Source organism: Oryzias latipes, chromosome 16 (genome assembly GCF_053564925.1).
Source record: "Oryzias latipes strain Hd-rR chromosome 16, Olatipes_Hd-rR_3.1".
Lineage (NCBI taxonomy): Eukaryota > Metazoa > Chordata > Actinopteri > Beloniformes > Adrianichthyidae > Oryzias > Oryzias latipes.
Window position 1 is genome coordinate 16,567,545 of NC_136252.1, and position 20,663 is coordinate 16,588,207.

General features: G+C 36.5%; 1 protein-coding gene across 7 annotated transcripts in view; it reads right to left on the reverse strand.

Annotated features, from left to right (window-relative positions):
* LOC101167820 (CUB and sushi domain-containing protein 3) overlaps positions 1-20,663 on the reverse strand; it is a 301,513-nt gene that overhangs the window by 110,327 nt on the left and 170,523 nt on the right. For all 7 annotated transcript variants that reach the window (XM_078933064.1, XM_078933067.1, XM_078933068.1 and 4 more), the window contains 3 exons: positions 9,547-9,660; positions 9,029-9,124; positions 8,469-8,672 (listed from right to left, as the gene is read on the reverse strand). In XM_078933064.1, the coding sequence (XP_078789190.1) occupies positions 8,469-8,672; positions 9,029-9,124; positions 9,547-9,660 (414 nt within the window). The remainder of the gene's footprint in view (positions 1-8,468; positions 8,673-9,028; positions 9,125-9,546; positions 9,661-20,663) is intronic.

The following is a 20,663-nucleotide window of genomic DNA, read 5'->3' on the forward strand; positions in this document are numbered from 1 at the left end:
AAAGTCCAATAGTTGTACAGCATGCAATAACTACTGCAATTTTTTATGCATCAAATCGTTTTAAGGCATACATGATCTCTGTTTTGGGATTTAAATAATCAATAATGTTTAGAAAACAAGACAAACGAAAAGATTCTTGACAGTTATTTCCCAGATTTTTAAGGAATTCATTGGGCATTGAAGGGGCTCCAACATAAAAAATAAACTTTTCTGAGCTTTCAAGTGCATTATAAAGTCAATTTCTCATCCAAAACAACCCCAAAGCATATTAGTGTGGTCCTTAGTATTTTGATCCATTCATGCGTGTCTGAGCATTCCTCTAAAAACCTGCGCAATGACCACCAGCCCCTTCAAATCCATGAAAGAGAGTGGGCCTCTGACATTGTGACATTGATAAGTCAGGAACAGTCCCTCCAGGGTAGGAAAAGTAGTTCCTAAAGTACTCATATTTCAATACAAAAATTGTTCTTTAGTGTGGTAAAGGAAATAGATATGGATATAGCTTAATAATAGCATGATCTAGGCCCATTAAATAAGCAATTATTTGAAAAAACACTGCTGTTTTGTCAAACATGCATAAAGATAGAACTAAACTAGATTTGTAATGCAACACCCACACATGCAAGAAGTGGAACAAACCGACTTTAACACTTTAACTTTAAAAGGTCATTAAAAATTCCATTTGACATTCACTTTCAGTTAAAAATTTTCTGTTTTTGTTTATGAAGAACATTTTCATTTCCACTGTCATAAAATGCATGAAAAACATGAATAACATTAATCTGTAATTTGGTGGGACATCCAATCTTGGCAACTATTCTTATTGCTTTCCACTTGTGAATAATCTCTTTGTATGGAGAATAATGGACTCTAAATGGTAAAAAAATTAAATTATAACCTTTATCAGAATCATGAGTAGTGGACTACTTGTCAAAGGCCAGTGCAGATTTTTTTGGCATTAGTAATTGTTATCTACATTTGATGAATGAGCCTTTAAAGGGCCAAAACTGCTTTCACAGAGGTGATCATAAAGTCTGACGTTCAATTGATCACACATTTTTGGCTTTTACTAACCCTTTTAATTACAGTGGAATATTAAATAGGTTTTTATTTTTGACCCGTGTTTCAATTTTCCTTCTTTTTCACTTCCTTACCCTGTAGTTCGAATAAAAAGTAGGACCTAAAACATAGACTTTAAAACTCTAAAAGGTGAGCGCTTTAAACAGTCATTTAACAAGGGAAGTTCTCAGTACTGGGTAATTCTTTTCTGTGGTGATCTGTTAGGTGCAGGTCATCCATTAGTTCTCCAAAAACATACTTCAGTCATGCACCTTTAATAAATGTTGGAATTTTTCAAGAAGCTAACTTTTAAACTAACTTTTGGTCAGTATGCATCTTGCTTTTCTAATAGAAATACAAGCCAAATAAAAATAAAATTCTAAAGCTTATTTTGACTTTCATAGCTGATTTTGCATTTTGAATACATCTCATTTACATTGACCTTTTTTTACGCTATGCTCTCTTTGTTTGCTTTAAAATATGTTTCCTTTTGTTGCAGAAATTCTGTATCTACCTTTGAATTGAGCAAGCAGTATGCATGATCAATTCTGCCTGCGGTTTTACATGCGGAGAGGTGTTCTTTCCACCTCGTGCTGCAGCCTCTTCACTCCAAACATGCTTCAATTTGATTGGCAAAGTCTGCTGGCTTTGTTTCAAAAAGACACAAAGCTTGCTCATGTAAAGAATTATGCCAAAAGAAAAAAATTTCTCTAAACCAAATTGTTTTAGTCAAACTGGAAATTTTGATTGGGCAGTGAATAAAATATGAGAAAATTTATTCGATGAGGCAAAAGCCTCAACAAGCAGTTCAGGCTGTCAAAGTGACCAAAATCTTATTAGGAGAAGAATGATCTCCAAGGCGTTCTTGTTCTTTTTTACTTCAGTCCATTATAAACAAATATTATGTCTTTTTTTTTCATCTCTTTTTTTTTTCCTTTCAGGTTTTAGGGTGTAACACTTTTGAAGCTCTGATCCCAGTTTCAGATCAGTAGGAATTATCTTTAGTTTGAAACATGCAGTGTCGATTTTTTGAAACCGCCCTTGACCCGGAAAAATGACTATTTCTTTAATTGATTGATTGATTGATATGTTGGTTGATTGATTGGATGATTGATTGGATGATTGATTGATTGTGAAGGAAGCAGTTAAAGTCCCACTACTTCTGTTCTTGCAGCATTTTTCTAATGATGGAGGACATATATAAAAACTGCATTTCTGAGTATGTTCTTATTCAAATCGGGATGGATCAGGAGCAGATAAAAACATGCCATTTGAAGTAGCTCTCAGTTGCAACGCGGTAACAGAAATGGGCGGGCCAAAGTCTCCCTTCTCCACTTGTACTGCTGCATCCACTTGCAGGTGACTAGATCCATGTACCTCTTTGTTTTCCTCATCTGTTTTTGTTGTTTTTGTAAGCTAGCGAGAAAGTGTAAACAAAGGAATGATGGGATATCAGCGGAGGGATACTTCTGAGCCAACTGTCCTGCCCACAACTCAGAGGCAAATTTCTGATCGAACTCCTGGCACTTTGCAGAAAATAAGTCATAAAAAAATTACTATTTTTTCTGGCTAAAAACTGCATAAGTGAAAGACCACTGGAAACAATTTTACAATAGAAAAAAATACAGTTAGAGTGGGAATTTAAATGGAGTTTGCCAGTGGTTCAGGTTTTATAATTTAAATGTTATTTTTTTCATTCATTCATTTTCTATTCGGTTTAGTCCCTTTCGGGCTCACGGGGCTGCCGGAGCCTATCCCGGCCACTTGTGGGCGAAGGCAGAGGACGCCCTGGACAAGTCACCAGTCTGTCGCAGGGTAGAATGTCCACAAACACACACCCATTCACTCTCACATTCACACATATGGACACTTTAGAGTTGCCAATTAGCCTATGAAGCATGTTTTTGGATGGTGGGAGGAAGCCGGAGATCCCGGAGAGAACCCACGCATACACGGGGAGAACATGCAAACTCCACACAGAAAGGTCCCCATTGATGTTGTGTTTTTCATGTCCCCCAGCCGGGACTTGAACTGTGGGCCTTCTTGCTGTGAGGCAAGAGAGCCAACCACTGCTCCACCGTGTTAAATTTTACATTTTATATTTTTTATTGAATAAATGAAAAGAAATTATAGTTATTACCGATAAACCTCACACTTTTTAATGCTTTGAAATCATGTTTTATACAAAACCATGTCACATGTAAGTCCTGTGCAGCTGTTTTATGACATATTTATGCACTAATCAAAATTTTCACTAAATTGTTACTATGAAAACTAAAACTTTAGTGCTTTCTCTTTTTTTTGCTCTCGAACGCAACCAAAGTTTAACCACAGTTTTGTGCAGATAGTTTTTCATTTTTTCTTTATCACACCTGTTGAAATCTCCTATTTGAAATGACAGTCCTTCATGTCAATTTTTTATTGCCTTTTGTATACAAATTTTGCATGACATGAAAATAAATTAAAATAAAAAAGGTGACAAATTGTGGGGTCATACAGTCTGCAAACATGGAAAAATCTAAATACTTATCTTATAAATGTCCAACCTAACTATATTTGTTGATCTTTCACAAATTAAAATGCAAAATTAAGTAATGCTGGCGCAGCATAAGAATACTGCACAGCTGCTTCCCCAAGTTCGTATGGACAATATAAAAAATACATGTGGAAGACATCAGCCAAAATAGAAACCGTTAGAATAATATCTGCTCAAATGAAAGGTCGATATTTTCAATAGAACCTCCAATATTGGAGAATATCATGAATTTGTATTTTGATTTGTGAATGATCTGAGAGAGGAAAACAAATACTGTTACAGTTAGTAAGGTTACCTTTTATAATTTACGTAAAATTGTATTAAACAGCGTTCAGTCGTCAGCTTTGCCTGTCTAGACCGATACGCCGCCATTTTGTCTGACGTCACCGTGAAAAGGGTCTATTAGATACTGTTATAGGAAAAAAAAACTCCTACGCAATACAAAACTGAGACCTTTTAATTGGTCTTGGGATGATCTTTCAAAACAATAATTCACAGTTTAAAAACAAGCACTGTGTGACACTGTTCACTTGTTGACACCTTCAAAAGATTGTCTGAGCCAACTGTGAATTCCACAGCGTGGGCATACAAAGTATGAATCATAGCAATCTGTGAGCTTATATAATTTTTGGCGGCAATCACTTTTAGAGTCATAAGGAATGTGGTGTGTGTCTGAGATGTGCTTTCCAGTTTTGCAGACTCTAATCATCTTTGCTTCTGTTTACCCACAACAGACTCTTGCTCACTCCCACATTCTAATATTGACATGAGCAGATGCTTAAAGAGTGTAACACTTCACCATCCTGTTTTTTTTGAAGAAAAATCCCTCAAAGCTCAAACTTGTGTTGTCTGATAAAATCACCAACATCCTTTAGTCGTCTCTCCTCAAATGTTTCTTTAAACATCCACCCATTTGAAACCTTTTACTCTTTAAAGATCTTGTAGAAAGTCATAAAAAAGAACATGATCTTATGTTTTTTGTTTTTGTGACAAAAATAACTGCACTGCATGATGAGTCAGCGCAATTTAGGCCAGATAAGATTCGAAAACCTACCTCCTGAAACAGCCCCTGAAGCTGTCATGTCCCATTAACAGCGGTTGAGTAATTTAGTTTAATGTGTTTTCTCAAGTTTTCATGAAGCTATATCAAATATTCTGAATGAGTACATGTTTCGCTCTGGGAGTTGCTGCAGCAAATATTCAATCACCAGATGAAAGTCGGTGTATTTAAAGTGGAGCCGCGCATGCCACCGTTATTCCCCCACCACTTAACAGTGGACTGTGTTGAATCCTGGCTTGAAATCTCTTTTCCTCGCCATGTTGGGCTGTTTGCTGGCAGGAAGATCCATGTTTCAATGGGTTTTGTTTTGCCTCTTGGAAGCTCTAAACCTTCCCAAAGCAGTCAAAAGAGTTTTCCCTTGACGTGCATATCCTATTGGTAACAGCAAGTGCAAACAAAGAACTGTTTTTTTGCGTGCGTACAAAACCTAAACATGCTCTTGGTGGTATGTCTGTTAGCCAAACAAACATGTACATACCCCCTTATGAGGCTTCTATTTGTGTAGATCATAGCTGTTCAGCTTTAGCTTCCAGATTTTAGGCTCCTTTTCTTGTTTTGTCAAAACACTAACTAAGAGATAATCAAATGTATTATCTATAAGGGATTGTAAGCTTCAGAGTAAAGTAAAACAACAAGAAAAAGGTGCAAAAGTATACACTGCACAATGACGCACCACCATCGACCACCAAGACTTGCTGTGTCTACAAAGAAAGATTCCCCCAGGGCAGTAGCATCAACAAAGGCATCTGTTCAAATGGTAAACGGATATGTCAATGTGATGTGAGTTTGCAGAATATTTGTCAGTAAGAGTTTCAGGTTGTGTTTCCAACTGGGGAATGCCAACATGGAATTCTAATAGTGAGCAAAACTGACAGCTTGCAAAATCTGTATCTTAAAGGAGCAGGACAACAAAAAGCACAAATGGAAACAGAAAAAGTCACCTGTTCCCAGAAAAATTGTTGACGTCTCAAGCTTTTTTAAAATTAATCTGTATATCTCTTACTTACTTGTCACAGATGCACCAATCATATACCTCGTGACTCATTGCAGGTACAGATGCTCTGAACAGCCTCTTGCCACTGCATGCACAATTACTTGCAGCTGATTGGCAGTATGACACTATACATAACCACTGTGCGCACATTGCTGCAGAGAACATTGGATAGGCTTTGGGTGAGAATATAGCTGTTTGGGGAAATGGATATATTTAATAGAACATTTGCACAAAATGCAGTGACAGGTTTGAGATGATTTCAGCTGTAAGCTGGGATCTCCCCAATGAGAATATTCTAAACTCAAAATTGATTGAGCTGTGATCACCATCTGCATGGAAAAAAAAAAGAAAACTTCACGCTGTACAACAATCTGAACTGCTGCAGAATGTACTTTCCAAATGTACTTTGAAAAAAAATACTTCATAAACACAACACACATTTTTTAAACATATTTCACTCATGTTTGAATCAATCTGTATGAATGAACATCTTGAATCTAGTATTTATCATTCATAGCATAGGTAAATAAATCATTTTGTCTGTATTTATAATGCAATATTTAATAAAATAAGGTAATTTTATACAAATGAAATCAAAGTTTGTTTTTTCTGATAAATGATGTTTCTGCCTTTAGGTTTTATACAGCAAAGCATAAAGGGTCTCTATCATGCAAAATCAACTTTTTGAGCTTTTAAATGTATTATAATGTCACCTCACAAAAACAAAAACACACATGTGTTATTTTGGTCTATTCACACATTTCTGAGTATTCCTCTAAAAATCTGCACTCTGAGCAGCAGCCCCTCCCAATCCACTAAAATGAGCGGGTTCTCACATTGTGACATAGATCAGCAAAGAACATCCCCTTACAAAAAGAGCGCACTGTCAACACTCTTTTTCTGCAGAGCTAGCAGTGATCGGCAAAACGCAAAACGTCGGCCGTGGTGCAGCGGTAGGGCGGTCGGCCAATGATCATAATATTGCAGGTTCGATTCCCGCCTTCCACACCCATGAGTCGAAGTGTCCTTGGGCAAGACACTGAACCCCACCTTGCCTCTGGTGGTAGGCGGGCGCCTGTGTTTGGCAGCGGAGCCGCCACCAGTGTGTGAATGTGTGAGTGAATGTGTGTGTGACTGGGTGAATGGGTCTGTGACTGTAAAGCGCTTTGTCCTTGTAGGAAGAAAGGCGCTATACAAGTATACGCCATTTACCATTTAATGCACAATATGCACATCCGTTTTGGCCAAAAATCATATTTTGTTTTTTTGTAGGCAAAATGCAGACATGCTGCCGAGCCTGAGGTGCGAAAAGAACTCGTATTTCATTTAAAAAATGTTCTTTAGTGTGCCAAAGGTACTATATTATCATATGGATGTAGTTTATTCTGAAAGGCTTTAGAAAAGCTTGATATAGGTCCTTTAAAAACTAGACATTGAAGTGGCTTCATGCTGCAATAACATTCTGCAATGACTTGTACAACTGTGGCTTTGAAAAACAAACCTTTTTCATGGTAAGAGCACATTTAAATCAGCTTTTGTGGAAACCAACAGCAAAAGATTGATTTCGCCAATAGAAAAAAACAATAAGAAACTTGAATCAACAACGACATTATTGTTCTTGAGCACTCAACAGAAAGTAACAAGAACATTAGACGAGTAAACAAAAAATTGTTTGCTGACCCAAGTGATACGACTTTTACAATTTTTGAAGAACACTCTGTGTGGTATATTCTTCGCCATAGAACTTAGCTTTGACTATGGTGTATTTTGACTATACACAAAAACACAAAGCCATCAAGAGTGTATACAATGTTGACTAGAACTGGGTTAAAAAATGTATATAGAATAAATCTTCAAAAAAAAATCAATGTTGAATGTTTGATTCCATGAATTGGAATCATTAAAGGGAACTCATGTATGTTTCAGGAATATTTGTTTTTATTTAAATAATTTAGAATCCTAAAGATGAAAGTGTCAACTTTGTTTAGTTTGACTCACCAGTTAAACCAACTCAGTGGCCTTGTTGTCTAGTGTCTCAGACTAGAAGGTCATTAGTTCAAACCCATGGTTGAGTCATACCAAAGACTCTTAAAATACACCCCATGTCTCCCTGCTTGACACTCAGCATTAGGAGGTTGGATGGGGGGTTAAAAAATCAAGTGGTCCTTAAGCGGAGCCGTGTCTGCAAATTTCACACACCCAAGTGTTTGACAACAAATGGGACTCTACTTTGTATGAAAAGTTTGTTTTAATAACTTAAAATATTGATTTTAAATCACATTTATTTTAGAAAAGAACAATTAAATCAGAAATGTACATTAAATTATGAACTTGAATCACATTTTCTATCACACCACTAATATTTTTTTACAGTTCCTTTTTTCCCCTTTGCAGAAAGTTTTTCTTTTCATATAAGCTAAGTAATTTCAAAAGAATAAAAATTAAAAAATAAAATTAAAGAAACCATCTTCTAGAAAGTCATTTTTAATGACAAAATCCCTTTACTTCTTAAACTTACTTAGGCTACCACTCTGTGGCACTTAAACCGTTATTCGTTGTTGCCGTAGATCATAGCTCAGTGAGTCCACAACTCCTTCAAACATTTTAGTTCCAGCTTCTTTTTGTTTTGGATTTCTCAACAGGTGAGAGATAGTAGCCTCTTTGCAATGCATAGTACAACAACAGAAAAGGTAATCACAAGTGAAAACGGAAACTGACCAAAATAATTTTAGTGCATCTGCTTCACCTTTGTGGATCAGTGAGTGAGTTTGTGTATCCGAGTGAATGAAGGAGGTGCAGCTGGGAATAAGAATGCTTACCAACACATGTGGGCACAGTGCCGTTCCACTGGGCTAGGGCACTGGGCACGGCCTCGCACCTGATGGCATTGGAGCCGTGCAGCGTGTAACCTGGATTGCATTCAAACAGCACCACCTTGCCGATGGCGAAGTCGTTCCCTATCCGCTTTCCAAACCGCGGCTCAGGGACTGAGCTGCACTGAGTGGCGCTTGTTCGTGGCACAGCTAGGGAAGTAGCAAGAATGAAAGACAGTAAGACAAAAAGCAGTGGATGTTTTTTACACCGACAGGCAACAGCAGGCGGGGGTAGTGGCAAAACAAAAAAAGGCAAAGTGATACAGCAAAACCCCTTGTAAAAATTCCTGCAGGTTATTTGTCACTCTCATCTGCTCTGCCAAAACTGGATATTTCATACCACAATATTCTAGCCAGCTAAGTTGGGCAGAGGCACGTTCACTGGCTCTCTGCTTCTTCTCCATTTATGCTGTGCATGTAAGGCCACACTACCTGCAAAGCCAAATGCACTGAGTGCATTAAATACATTCTAACCTTTGGAAACATATCAAACAAAGCAGCCTTACCTTGGTAAACAAAATGAAATCCTTTCGCTGTTTCTGTTCCATTTGTAGTAAATTTCAGTGTTATCTTGTTTCCTGAACTCAAGGGTAGGGTTTCACCTAAAAAAAACAAAACAAAAACACCACAACTTTTTTTTTTACAGATTCTTTTTGTTTGCTGTTGCACAGTTTAGATATGAACACACACAAAAACGAGATTTAATAATGAAATCCATACAAATGCCCTTTAAAATGCAAATTGGTTTAAACTGTAGGAGAACAAACGATATATGTAAGATTAACCATTTGACCTATTCTTTGAGATAAAAGCAGAATGTTTTTAGAGCTCAGAAAATGTAATCAAATTCATTGTAGGTTTTTCATAGGGCAGCTAAATGTGAAATGTAACCTCAACAACATAAGACTGCACAGATTTTATGATCCAGCCTGGAAATATATAGCAGAGGTAAATTGTGCTGTTTATCCAAACGAACAATAACACTTTGCTCAAGCCTCATTTTTTGACATTTAGGCATATTTACCTGAGTGTGATCCATATATGGATGAAAGCAGAGCAGACTCTGTTGAAGGACCATCATATATCTCTACCGCATCAGTGGGAAGGGTCTGGAACACCACAAACTGACCAAAGAGCACTTTAGAAGAAGAGATGAGAAAGAAGAGAAAAAAGCAGAGGATAGTGAGTTCAGGTCAGGATGAGTTGGTGCTGTCAATAAGGACTGATTGTCAAAATAATGCACACTCATCAGGACTAACAAATATAGTCTAAAACATGCTTAAAATATATAAATCTTTTCTTAAGCTTGAATCCATCAACTGCACAAAAAGTTACTTTCAATGCAGAACTCTTGAAAAATAGCTTTTATAGGTTTTATTTTCTGCAAATATAGTCACTTCTGCTGCATGTAGAAACCTTTCTGTGACATCTTTTGAAGAACCAATAATTAGGTATTCTATTGAATTATGTATCCAACTTTGATGTGCTGTGGTATTTCTCACATGGAGAATAACCTTCAGACAATGCAGAAAAATTGGATTAGCCATCAGGTTTTGCTGTGAAAGTAGATGTCACCCCAACCTCCTCCAGCCTGAAAGTGTCTTTGTAATTATAAAGGGTGCTGCTTTTTCTCTCTGCTAGTAAAGAGGCATGTTCCTGGAAGATGGGTACTGGTAGCAGCAGATGGAGCACAAGCACTTGCATGGATGGAGGAAGCATTAATAGCCCATGCTGGAGCTTCTGATGATCATCTACTTGGTAAACCAACTGCTTGTTAGACTGGCAGAATGCATTTGTTGCTGCTTCCTTCCAGGATAAATGATGTTTGAAGTTTGTAATTTATCAAAGCAGATAGAAAATAATGTAGTTCAGATTATTCCCCCTTTGATAAGACACATTTAAAATACAAACTTGACCAGAGCCAGTGAAACAAAAAATGTGTGGGTTACAACAAAAACTCCAATTTGTGTCAAAGTGTTAGATGCTGCAGTGAATATGGTTGATACCTTTGCAGAATCTAACCTTTATTTTACCTATGCTCATATGTATGCATAAAAGAGGGGAAGGCAATTTAAAGTATACTGACAGATTTATTCAAAATAAACCCTTTTTTTTATTGCTGTAACTTAAAACACCTTTTAAAACAATTTATTTAAAAAAATCCCTTAGAAGCATTCCTGATTGCATCGGTGTGTACATGTCCTTGAAATTGATCTGATAATCGGATTCCCCCTCCAAATGAACAGACGTGGCAGAGCGGATCGCTGCCCCAGCGACTCCCCATGTGTTTGTGTCTGTGCAGCTGTGCATGTCTGTGCATATAAAGCTTTTGGGTCCTTGTGAATTTTTAATGGTGAAACTGCAACCTCAATCTTGCCCTCTGGTGAACAGTGAAAGCTACCTATTGTTTTTCTAATTCTCTTTCAAGTCCCTCTCCCTTCTGTCGCTCTCTTGTAATTATAAAAAAAAAAAAGTCATAGGAAGTTTAATTTTTGTGTGTGTTGCATGGGGTTGTGCTCATTAGTGTCTTCACAAAGCTTTTTGACATTCAGGAAATATCTGACAAAAATTAGGCAGCTCGCTGACGGGTGACCAAAGCGAGCAGTTGACAGGTGTTTTCTATAGTTCTCCCTTGTCACCCTTGATACAGTAAGCCTAGAAAGCACATCACTAAAACTCAGATTACACTGTGCTATTTCTGTCAGAATAAAGAGCAGGCATATCATGCTGCTGCACCGAAATCCTTCTGTGTTCAGCTACAAACCACAAACCCAATCAATTAAAATTGTAATTTATGGGACACATAGATAATCAAAACTAATTATGAACGACCAATGTTTTTTTCAAAGCAGAATATATTATTTCACCCACTTTCGGTAACTGTTTTGTTGGCTGTTAATTTCAAAAGACAGTTCATTTCAAAAATGGCTTAAAAAACGACTATATCTGTAATTTCAAGGGAAAGTAACAAATTCTAATAATTTGAAATGTTGCACATTTTCAAACAGCTGCTTTTTTTTTGAAAGAAAATGCATTTCTGATCAATAAAATCAAAAGCTCTTTAAAATTCATGACTTTTACAAACCAGTCATAAAGTCTTTGGCATGCTTTGTCATTTTGTTAGAACTGAAAGGCACACAATCAGTTGTGAAGCAGCTTGGCTTGGAGAGAGATTGGTTGGTGTCCAACCGCAAGGCTTGTGGTTTGATCCCCAGCTCTTCAATGTGCTGAAATATCCATGGGCAACAAACTAAGACTTCATGTTGCCCCAGTATGCTCATAGGAGGGAGAGTGTGGTAAAAATAAATAAATAAAAAATAACAGAATTCTGAGAATGCATGTGTGCAGAAAATGCTTTAAAAATGTATTTGTGAACAAAATGGGCCACATTTTCTGGGTTAAAATATTATCTTTAAGTACAGATATTTTCAATTGAAACAAAAATTCTCTGTTGAAATAAGAAAATATAGAAATCATATGAATTTTGCTGTCTTTTAACCAAATGTCTTTGTACATTGACATAAGAAGATTCAATGAAGTTTTAAAACTACTTTTTTGCCTTCTATTCATATTGGATTTCTAACCTGTTTTTTTTATTTATTTCATTTTCAACTTTTGTTGTCTACACTCTAAAAAAAGGTATTTGGACTGTAGTTGGAAAGATTAACTTTTTTACAATGATCTAACTTAATTATTTAGTTTGGTGAAAATAAATATATATTTTTTTTTCATGAATGAATGAATGATGAATGAAAAAATGAAAAAAAAAACATTTTTTAGTTCATTCAACTTAAGAATTAACATGTAGTTGTCTGACATAGTTATCTTACTTTCAATCAACTTAATTTAATTAAGTTGGTGTAACTTTGGTGTGAAGCTGTCAATGAGTCATGACGTCATTACGTAAGGCAGCGCAAGGAATTGTGGAATACCATTTTGTTTGCCTATCTGGGCAGATTGGGGTTTAAGTGTGAGTTTGTGTACATGTGTTTTGTTGTCTAGCTGTTTTCCTCTGTTTTAACTAGAAATTTAAACTGTTATATTTATTTATTTCTGCACCATGAGTTAGAGTTTGGGAGAGGATGATGACCAACCCCTTTGAGAGGAAATACATTGTATGTTCTAATATTTAAGAAGAATTTCACATCACATGAACTCCTGCCTTGTAATGCGAGACATTGCTGGGTCATTCATGTCTTTGATATGGAAATTACACGGCCCATTGGTGAAGCTTTAGAAAAATGTGTCAATCTAGGTTGTATAAAGAATATTAGTATTATAGTAATATCATTAGTTAGATCAACATATTGAATTGAGTTGGATAGACATAAAAAATTAAGTTGAATAAACGTAATTCAATTACATGTTACCAATTGAAGTGATTCAATTAAGTTGGATCAACTTTTTTCTTTTTGGAGTGTAGATGTGTATTAAAAGTGGTGTTCCTGCTTAAAAAACCCAATTATTTATCATGTACTGCAGCCCCTTTGTCTGGGAAAAGATTTCTTTTAAAACAGAAGTAAAACTAAGTCCTTAGATATTCACAGCCTGTGCACTTAAATACTGCAAGAGTGACCTTTTTGGATATTTGCGTTGTATTGTTAAATAGAGTCTTTCTTTTCTTTTCTTTTCTTTTTGGTAGTTTTATTTTCCATTATGCAACTAGTGGGTACAGAAAGGTTTGCAGAGCAAAAATTTCTATTATTTATTGCCTCTTTGTTAAAATAGGCTTTGCTTTTCAAATAAGAGTTTGGATTATTATCTGGAATCAGGATAACAAACAGAACAACAAGAAAACAACCACTGTTTTAAGTCAAATCCATGCAGTTCAAAGCAAACTCTTCAAAGACACTCCAGATCACATACACACAGAAAACATGAACATATACTGTACTTTCTCTCAACACTGTATGTTTTTTGTAAGTCTCTTTTTTTGTTGTCAGAAGGAGCCTTTCTTTTTGCCAATAAATTATAGAACAACTTTCTGCCATCACAACACAGAACTCCCCTGGTTAAGTGGCCTCACATCCCACTGCTAAGAAAGCATTACACCACTAAACTCCAACATATTTGTAAACTAAAAGATGTGAGAGTGACTAAAGCAGACTGAGAAGCTAAAGTGGAAGCAAAGCCATATCTGAAAGCAGCATGGCTGAAACTGATTGCGGAGTGGCCGAGCAAACAGCAGCACGGATAAGGAAGGTCAAGAGTGTACATCCATGACTTTGATGATAAAGATAAGAAAATGTAAAGTGGTGAAAAACACAAACAGAAACAGGTATGGATGCCAGCAAAAACCACACATCACTTCCTTTAGTACATCAGTGACAAAAGCAGAGTTCTGAGAAAAAGATGACTTCATCCTCAGAGAGAGTCCAACGCTCTAAAATGTACATAGTCACAATGCTAGACCGTAAAAGCTGTACACCATGTTTTATGAACAGACATTGGAGCTTGTGTCGCTCATATTTGCCTTTATCCAAAGCCAGCCATGCATGACTCTAATCTGCTCCTTTCCTGTAACAATGTGCAGATATTAAGCTAGTAAATCATTAGAAACTGGTGACTTAATGTATGCAGGACTGTGATGAATCTGTTTTCTTCTGGGCCAAGTCATGGGGAGGTAGAGCGATCCACTTCCACCTGATCACGAACATGTTCATGTTTTGAATTACCCCAGAGCAGTTAAGCTACTTTAATCATACATCTTCCCTGTATGCACATGTAATATTAATGATTTCATGTCAGCTGTACAGCTGGAAGGTCTTTCTTAAAAGATCTCCATGTAATGACTTGATGACCAAAAATAGTTGCTGGGGAAAAAAACAAAACAAAACACTGTGTATTCCTTCCACATCCTGTAGAATTTACTGGAATATTTAAAAGTCAAAATGGTCCAAATCCAAAGTAGCCAGTTGTGGTTAACATTTCTTAAAACTCACTGATAGTGCAACATTCAGCCATTTTCCGTACTTGCAGATGTTGACCAGCACATTTACAGTGTCTAAAAAAGCCATCTGAGCACATCGGAGGTGCTTTTATTGGTCAGAGACCTGAAGGGAGTGGAGGGAAGTGAAGTAAATTAAAATCAATGTCATGCTCCTGGAACTACTTGGGGAGGATGAGTGCTTAGTGACAGTGTTTGTTATTCTCCTAGAAGTATCCATTTGAAAAAGTGCAGACCGTGGCAGGGATTGGGTACACCTGGTCAGCAAGAATGCTGCTCCATCAGAGTGGCACTCAGGTGATATTAATGGGAGATATGTGAGCTGGAAATGTGTCTCAACAGCATTACACCCAAATACAGAACAAAATCTTCTGAAGCCCCAATAATGAACTTTCTTTTATGATTGTGTAAAAGATAAAAAAAAGGTCTATATATTATTTATAAAACAAGTTTCACAAAAACATGAGCTTTGCTGTCAAATAGATAAATGGAAGTTTGATCATTTTGAATAGAAAAAAATCAACAAAAAAGCATATATGATGGAAATATGTCAAAGATTTTGATTTACGTCAATTATTAAGTTTGAATAAGTATTTTTTATTTATTTTGCTCTTTATATTATCTTTTTATCATCTTTTTATGTTTTGTTTAATTCAAATACTTCTGGAAAATCTGTGCTTTTAACCTTGGCTTTTAACCTTTAACCTTTAAACCTGCCACACAACAACCAGGGCAGGGGGACCACTGCCAAGTGACTCCTCCCCCCAAGGTGCATCACAGGCTGCCCCCCCCCCCCCCCCCCCCCATCACCCTAATAACTGATTATATGAGGAAGAGGGTAAATGGGGGACAGCTGGTAGACTGTCCCCGGGTGATGAGACAACCGTCCCCCAGCCCTCCCAGCATTGGGCCCTGGTCTCCTCAGCCCCAGGCCACACACCCCTCACCCCACACAAGGAGAGAGGAGCCAAGAAAGCGCTGTCCCCCACAGAGCAAGCCCCGGCACCGCCCCAAGCGCCGCTCCTGGGAGAACTCCGGTCAGGCCTCGACGAGACTGAGGCAGCCGACCAGCCGGGGCAACCACCGATTGTGATTTTGAGGAAAAAATTTCAGTGTTAACATTTTGTACTTTTTTTTTTTTCATTTTAGGAAAAACCTTGAGCCTGCTCTCTTTGTTATCACAAGTAGATTTTACATGTAGTATTTAAAAGAAAAAAAGAGAGAACTGGATTGGAACACTGACCTTTGACAACAACTTGGCATATTGCGTATTGCACAGCCATCCTGAAACTTCAGTTAGGCCCAACTTTTTATTTGGCAACTTCCGACTCCCACTGAAAATTTCATGAGGAATTTAGCCTTACAAGGGTTATGAAAAACTGGAAACCTTGCTAAACTTATATTACATTGATCATCAACACATTGATATGGATGTTAAAAACAATCATGAAGGTTTCTCAATCAGCAACTATTCAAGGTTATGCTGCACTGGAAACAATCAAAGTCTTTGTTTTATCAAAAACTATTTGTCGAGGATAATACGCTTGATGTTCTTCCTTTTCTATAGGGAAGCTGCTGGATTCTTACTTGATGCTGATTTTTGTGTATGAAACATTGGTCCTAAAACATGCACAGCATAAAATTGTATAGACAAAAAAGATAATTAGCCATTTAAAAAACAAAATCCAGAACAAGAATAAATTGTTTCTGCAAGTATTTCAGAAGCACATAAAAAGACATTTCCATTTTATTTGCTGAAGATTTAAGAGTGTTTAGGCATATTTTTAAAGATGCTTAGAATTTCATCCGTATATTTATAAAACATGTTTCTGTCTTGATTGTTGTGTTTTTCATAACTCATAGTGTTTGCATAAAAATAGCAACAGCCTCTGGTTGAATTACATATAGCGTGCACACCTCTATTCCAACTGAAACTACCATGCTGCACACCATATGGTTTATCTGTTCGGTAAAAAGAGCCTCACTGAGTTTGAGTTACAAAGAAAAAAAAAAAAGCGCTATTAAACATTGACCCGCTTAAAGCTTTTACACAAGTTCTAGTGTTTCCATTTCATTTTACATATTTGGTAAAAATTATATTTTAAATTTTAATGTCCTCGTTTGCTTATTTGTTCTTATCTTTGTTAATGTATCACCAGGGGTGTACTTACCATCAAGCAATGCTGGACTAATGCTTTGCCCGAGTTGAACACTTAAAAAAACATCAATAAAACAATTTAATTGTCCATAATTATTTGAAGTCCTACTGCGATCATCTTTAGATCTATCTTCAAAGCTTTACCAGAGGTCTTTTAATCATGATTATGCCGTTTTTAGCCAAAATAAAAAATAAAGAAACTGTCATTTTCTAGGACATAGTTTCTGCGGCAGGTTTTCATTAGAAATTCACCTCTAAGTTGTAGAAAAGACAGTTGTTGTGGGTCTTCCCACATTTCCCATCATCCCTTTGTTTACACTCTTCTCTGCTAGCTTACATACCCTCACAACTCCAACCTAACATTAGCAGTGCAACGAAATGCAGAGCAATATCAGAGCTATCGTCTTATACAGGCTGCATATAGGCTTAACGTGATCTGTGAAGATTAAATGACAGCACAATCACTGTACATGAAGGAGATACTGAATATTTAATTTGTTCTAATACAAAATTTTAAACTGAAAATATTACTTGAAAATGATTTTTAAACTTTCAACCATCTAAAGTTGCTAAATTAAAAATAAAAGGCAGTTGAGTGCGTCGTCCAATGATCGAAGGGTCGGCAGTTCGATCCCTGCTCCCCCCAGCCAACTGTTGTTGTGTCCTTGGGCAAGACACTTCACCCTCCTTGCCTCCAGTGTGGCTCCACTGGTGTGTGGATGTGCATGAATGTCCCGGTGATGGTCAGAGGGGCCGTAGGCGCAAACTGGCAGCCACGCCTCCGTCAGTCTGCCCCAGGGCAGCTGTGGCTACAACAGTAGCTTACCATGACCAAGTATGAATGAGGACTGAATGAATAATGGACACAATGTAAGCGGTTTGAGTGACTTGAAAAGCACAGATAAATCCAATCCATTATTATATCTTTATATAAATTTAACTTGTTTAAGTTGACTAATTCCAATCTGTCAGACATGTGATTACACCAATATGCAGAAGTAAAAGTGTTTCAAAGTGTTCAATAAACTTCATGTACAGGTATAATGTCTTTCATTTTGCTGTGAATTCTTCGTTCACAGGTTAAACGTGATCCAAATCACATCTACTACTGTCTTTCGTGAGCCATAAACAAATGCCTGAAAACGAACACTAATGTCTACATTTCACTATCCCCTGCTTATGAGGAATGAGTTGTGAGCAAAGGTCGGCAGATTAAGGGTTTACAAGAGCAGAACAGGTCAGACCACTCATTTATTTCAACATCTTGATGACTCCCAAGATGCTCATCCACTTAACAGAAATAAGAATAGCACTTAACAAGAAGAGATTGGAATTTAAAAATGTTTTGATCACAGCAAAGTTATAAAAGTTTGTCAATTCTTACCTAATTAACATTTTAGGAATATCAAAATAGCTTTAAAGGCATGAAGCTGCATATATATCAAATGAATTTTTCATTTGAAAAAAAATTCAATCAAATCCATTTAAATATCTTATGTAAGATGTGTTCAAAATATGTAGAGTTGACTTTTGGGGGTTAAATACTTTTAGCAAGAATGTCAAGCAGCAAAATTACATACACTGAAATGTAACTGCAGGCCTTTTTGGCCCGGACATTGCTTAATGGTGCCCAAATTCAAATCTCAGATAGGGTGTGAAAGACAGCGAGGATAATATTCAAATGTAAAAAACGGAAAATGGAAACATGTGTTTGTACTTCTGGTGATGAATTATGGAAGAGCTCCCTGTCTTCTCTGTTGTGGCAGCACGGGCCCTCTGAGGTTCTGCATTGTAACAGCACACACATTCCTCATTTACAGAAACAGAGGGGGTATACGACACCAAAGACATATATTTTTTAAGACCCATTATCGCAGTGAAATTGCATTAGCCCTTGGCAGGAAGAATGTGGCTGAACCTTGGCATAAGCTCCACAGAGTCCATTAAGCAACTATCTTGGGTAATACCTACCTTCACTGAACTAAAAGCTGGAAGGATTTGTCACCTCTAAAGGAAAGAAAGAAGATGACAGATATGTACGGTATGAACTTAAAGCGTTATCTGTACTATTAGTCATCTTAATCACTAATGTTTTATCTTTTCTATCATTGACTCTTGAAATATGACATGAAACTCAACGTGTTTTTTTTTTGTGGAACCTAGCACTATGACTGTCAGAAAAGCCTTCGCTTTACAGGATCTACAGTATCCTTTTTGAATTTCTAATCACATAACTATGTATGCTGTGGAGCAACAAAATTTGTATTACTTATGCAAGAGAATCACAGAATAGCTCTTGACTTTTGGTTGAAGGAAGTGTATAAATAACAAGCTGCTGCAGATAGACAAAGACATGTTATTTTGTCTGTACAAGGCTTGCTCAAGGCACAATCTCACTCTTCAGCAAACATGACTGACAACTAAAGCATCAGCCTCGGGGTCAATGTTTTAATTTTTCTTTCCTCAACAGGACCTTTTCCTGTCTTCTCCTTTCTTATCATTCTCTTTATTCTCTTTCTCGCTCATTGTAATTGTCTCGGTTATTTGGCACACTCCATCTAACTTGTTCTCTAATATAGAGATATATTCCTTTCAGAAATACTCCAGCCTTTTTTATCATGATGACAAAATTAGGTTCAGCATCCATAAAGAAAATGTGTAAAGCAAATTAGCAAAATAAGTCACACTAAATTTGCAAAATAATGTTTTGCAATATGTACTTGTCTTTGTGTGAAAACATATTTGTGGCTGTAAAAGATATTTAGGCATGTGCAAAAAGATTCACAACAATGAAAAATCATTTTAACACTGGCAAAAAAAAAAAGAATGCCATGAAAAATATTTTTCACATCCTCAAAACAGCTTGACAAGTGTGCAAACACAGATCACAATTTGGGAACACAGACTACAACTTAGAAATATCAACATAAAAAACTAAAAATCTAGCACAGAAAATGACAAATGAAAGGGACAATACGGGTTTAAAAAATGAATGAATGAATGTGTTAAATCCAGTCCCATTTGGTTGGACAGAGGTACTACAAAAAGTCTTTTCTTTTCAATTATTAAAAACAACAAACATGTTTTTTCAGTTTAATTTAAAGTATTTCAAAATTAATGAAAGTGATCAATTTATCATCAACTTTTTCCTGTCTGCAGGGATTTGATTTGCAGCCTATCAGTAGCAAATCATATGCAAAATACTATACTAATAATTAGTGCCATTGTTTTTTACTCATAATTTTTGTTTCTAAAACTGGAGATTCCCTTTTACTGTCAGTCTTTTGTACTATGGTAAACAAGTCATTATGGCTAAATGAACTAAATAAAAAATAAAGGAACAGTCACACCAGCCAGTCTTTATTATTAATTTATTATTCCATTCAATTATTATTCAATTCCATGGTCAGTAACAAAATTCCATGTCTAAATATAAATAATTCTGGAGTAAACTTAGGTCATGTGAAGATTGAATCTGATTGTCGGTTTGTTGTAAAGAAACTCATCTGTGTAGAAAATCAGTAATTCTTTAGAGAAAACATTAGATTGATGTGGCAGGATCCTACAATGAATTCTTTACCTGTTTTTTTTTGTTGTTTTATTTTTGTTTGTTTTTATTTTACTCTAACAGTAGTTTAAAATAACGAAACGATTCCATACACAGACATATCTTTCAATTTCCATTCAACTGCAGACAAATATAGTAGCACGAAAAAATTACATTTCATTGACAAAAAAATGAAAATGACAGACAAAAAATGCCATTGGAAAAAGCTGGTTGCTGTGACATAGAAGCTCCAATCGGCAGCCCCAAAGCTCCCTGCTCCACTCTATTCAGATGCCTCCACCATTGGTTCCATGTACGTCTTTGTTTTCCTCGTCTTAGCTGGCATCTGACTCAAAACTGTGTGACTGGATTGCTCCAATATTGCACCGCATTGTTGTTGCACCGGTAATGTTATGTTGGCCAAAAATGTCTGTCAGATCATTTCAAAATGTTTCTGTAATCTTTTTTATTTTTATACTACTGGATCAG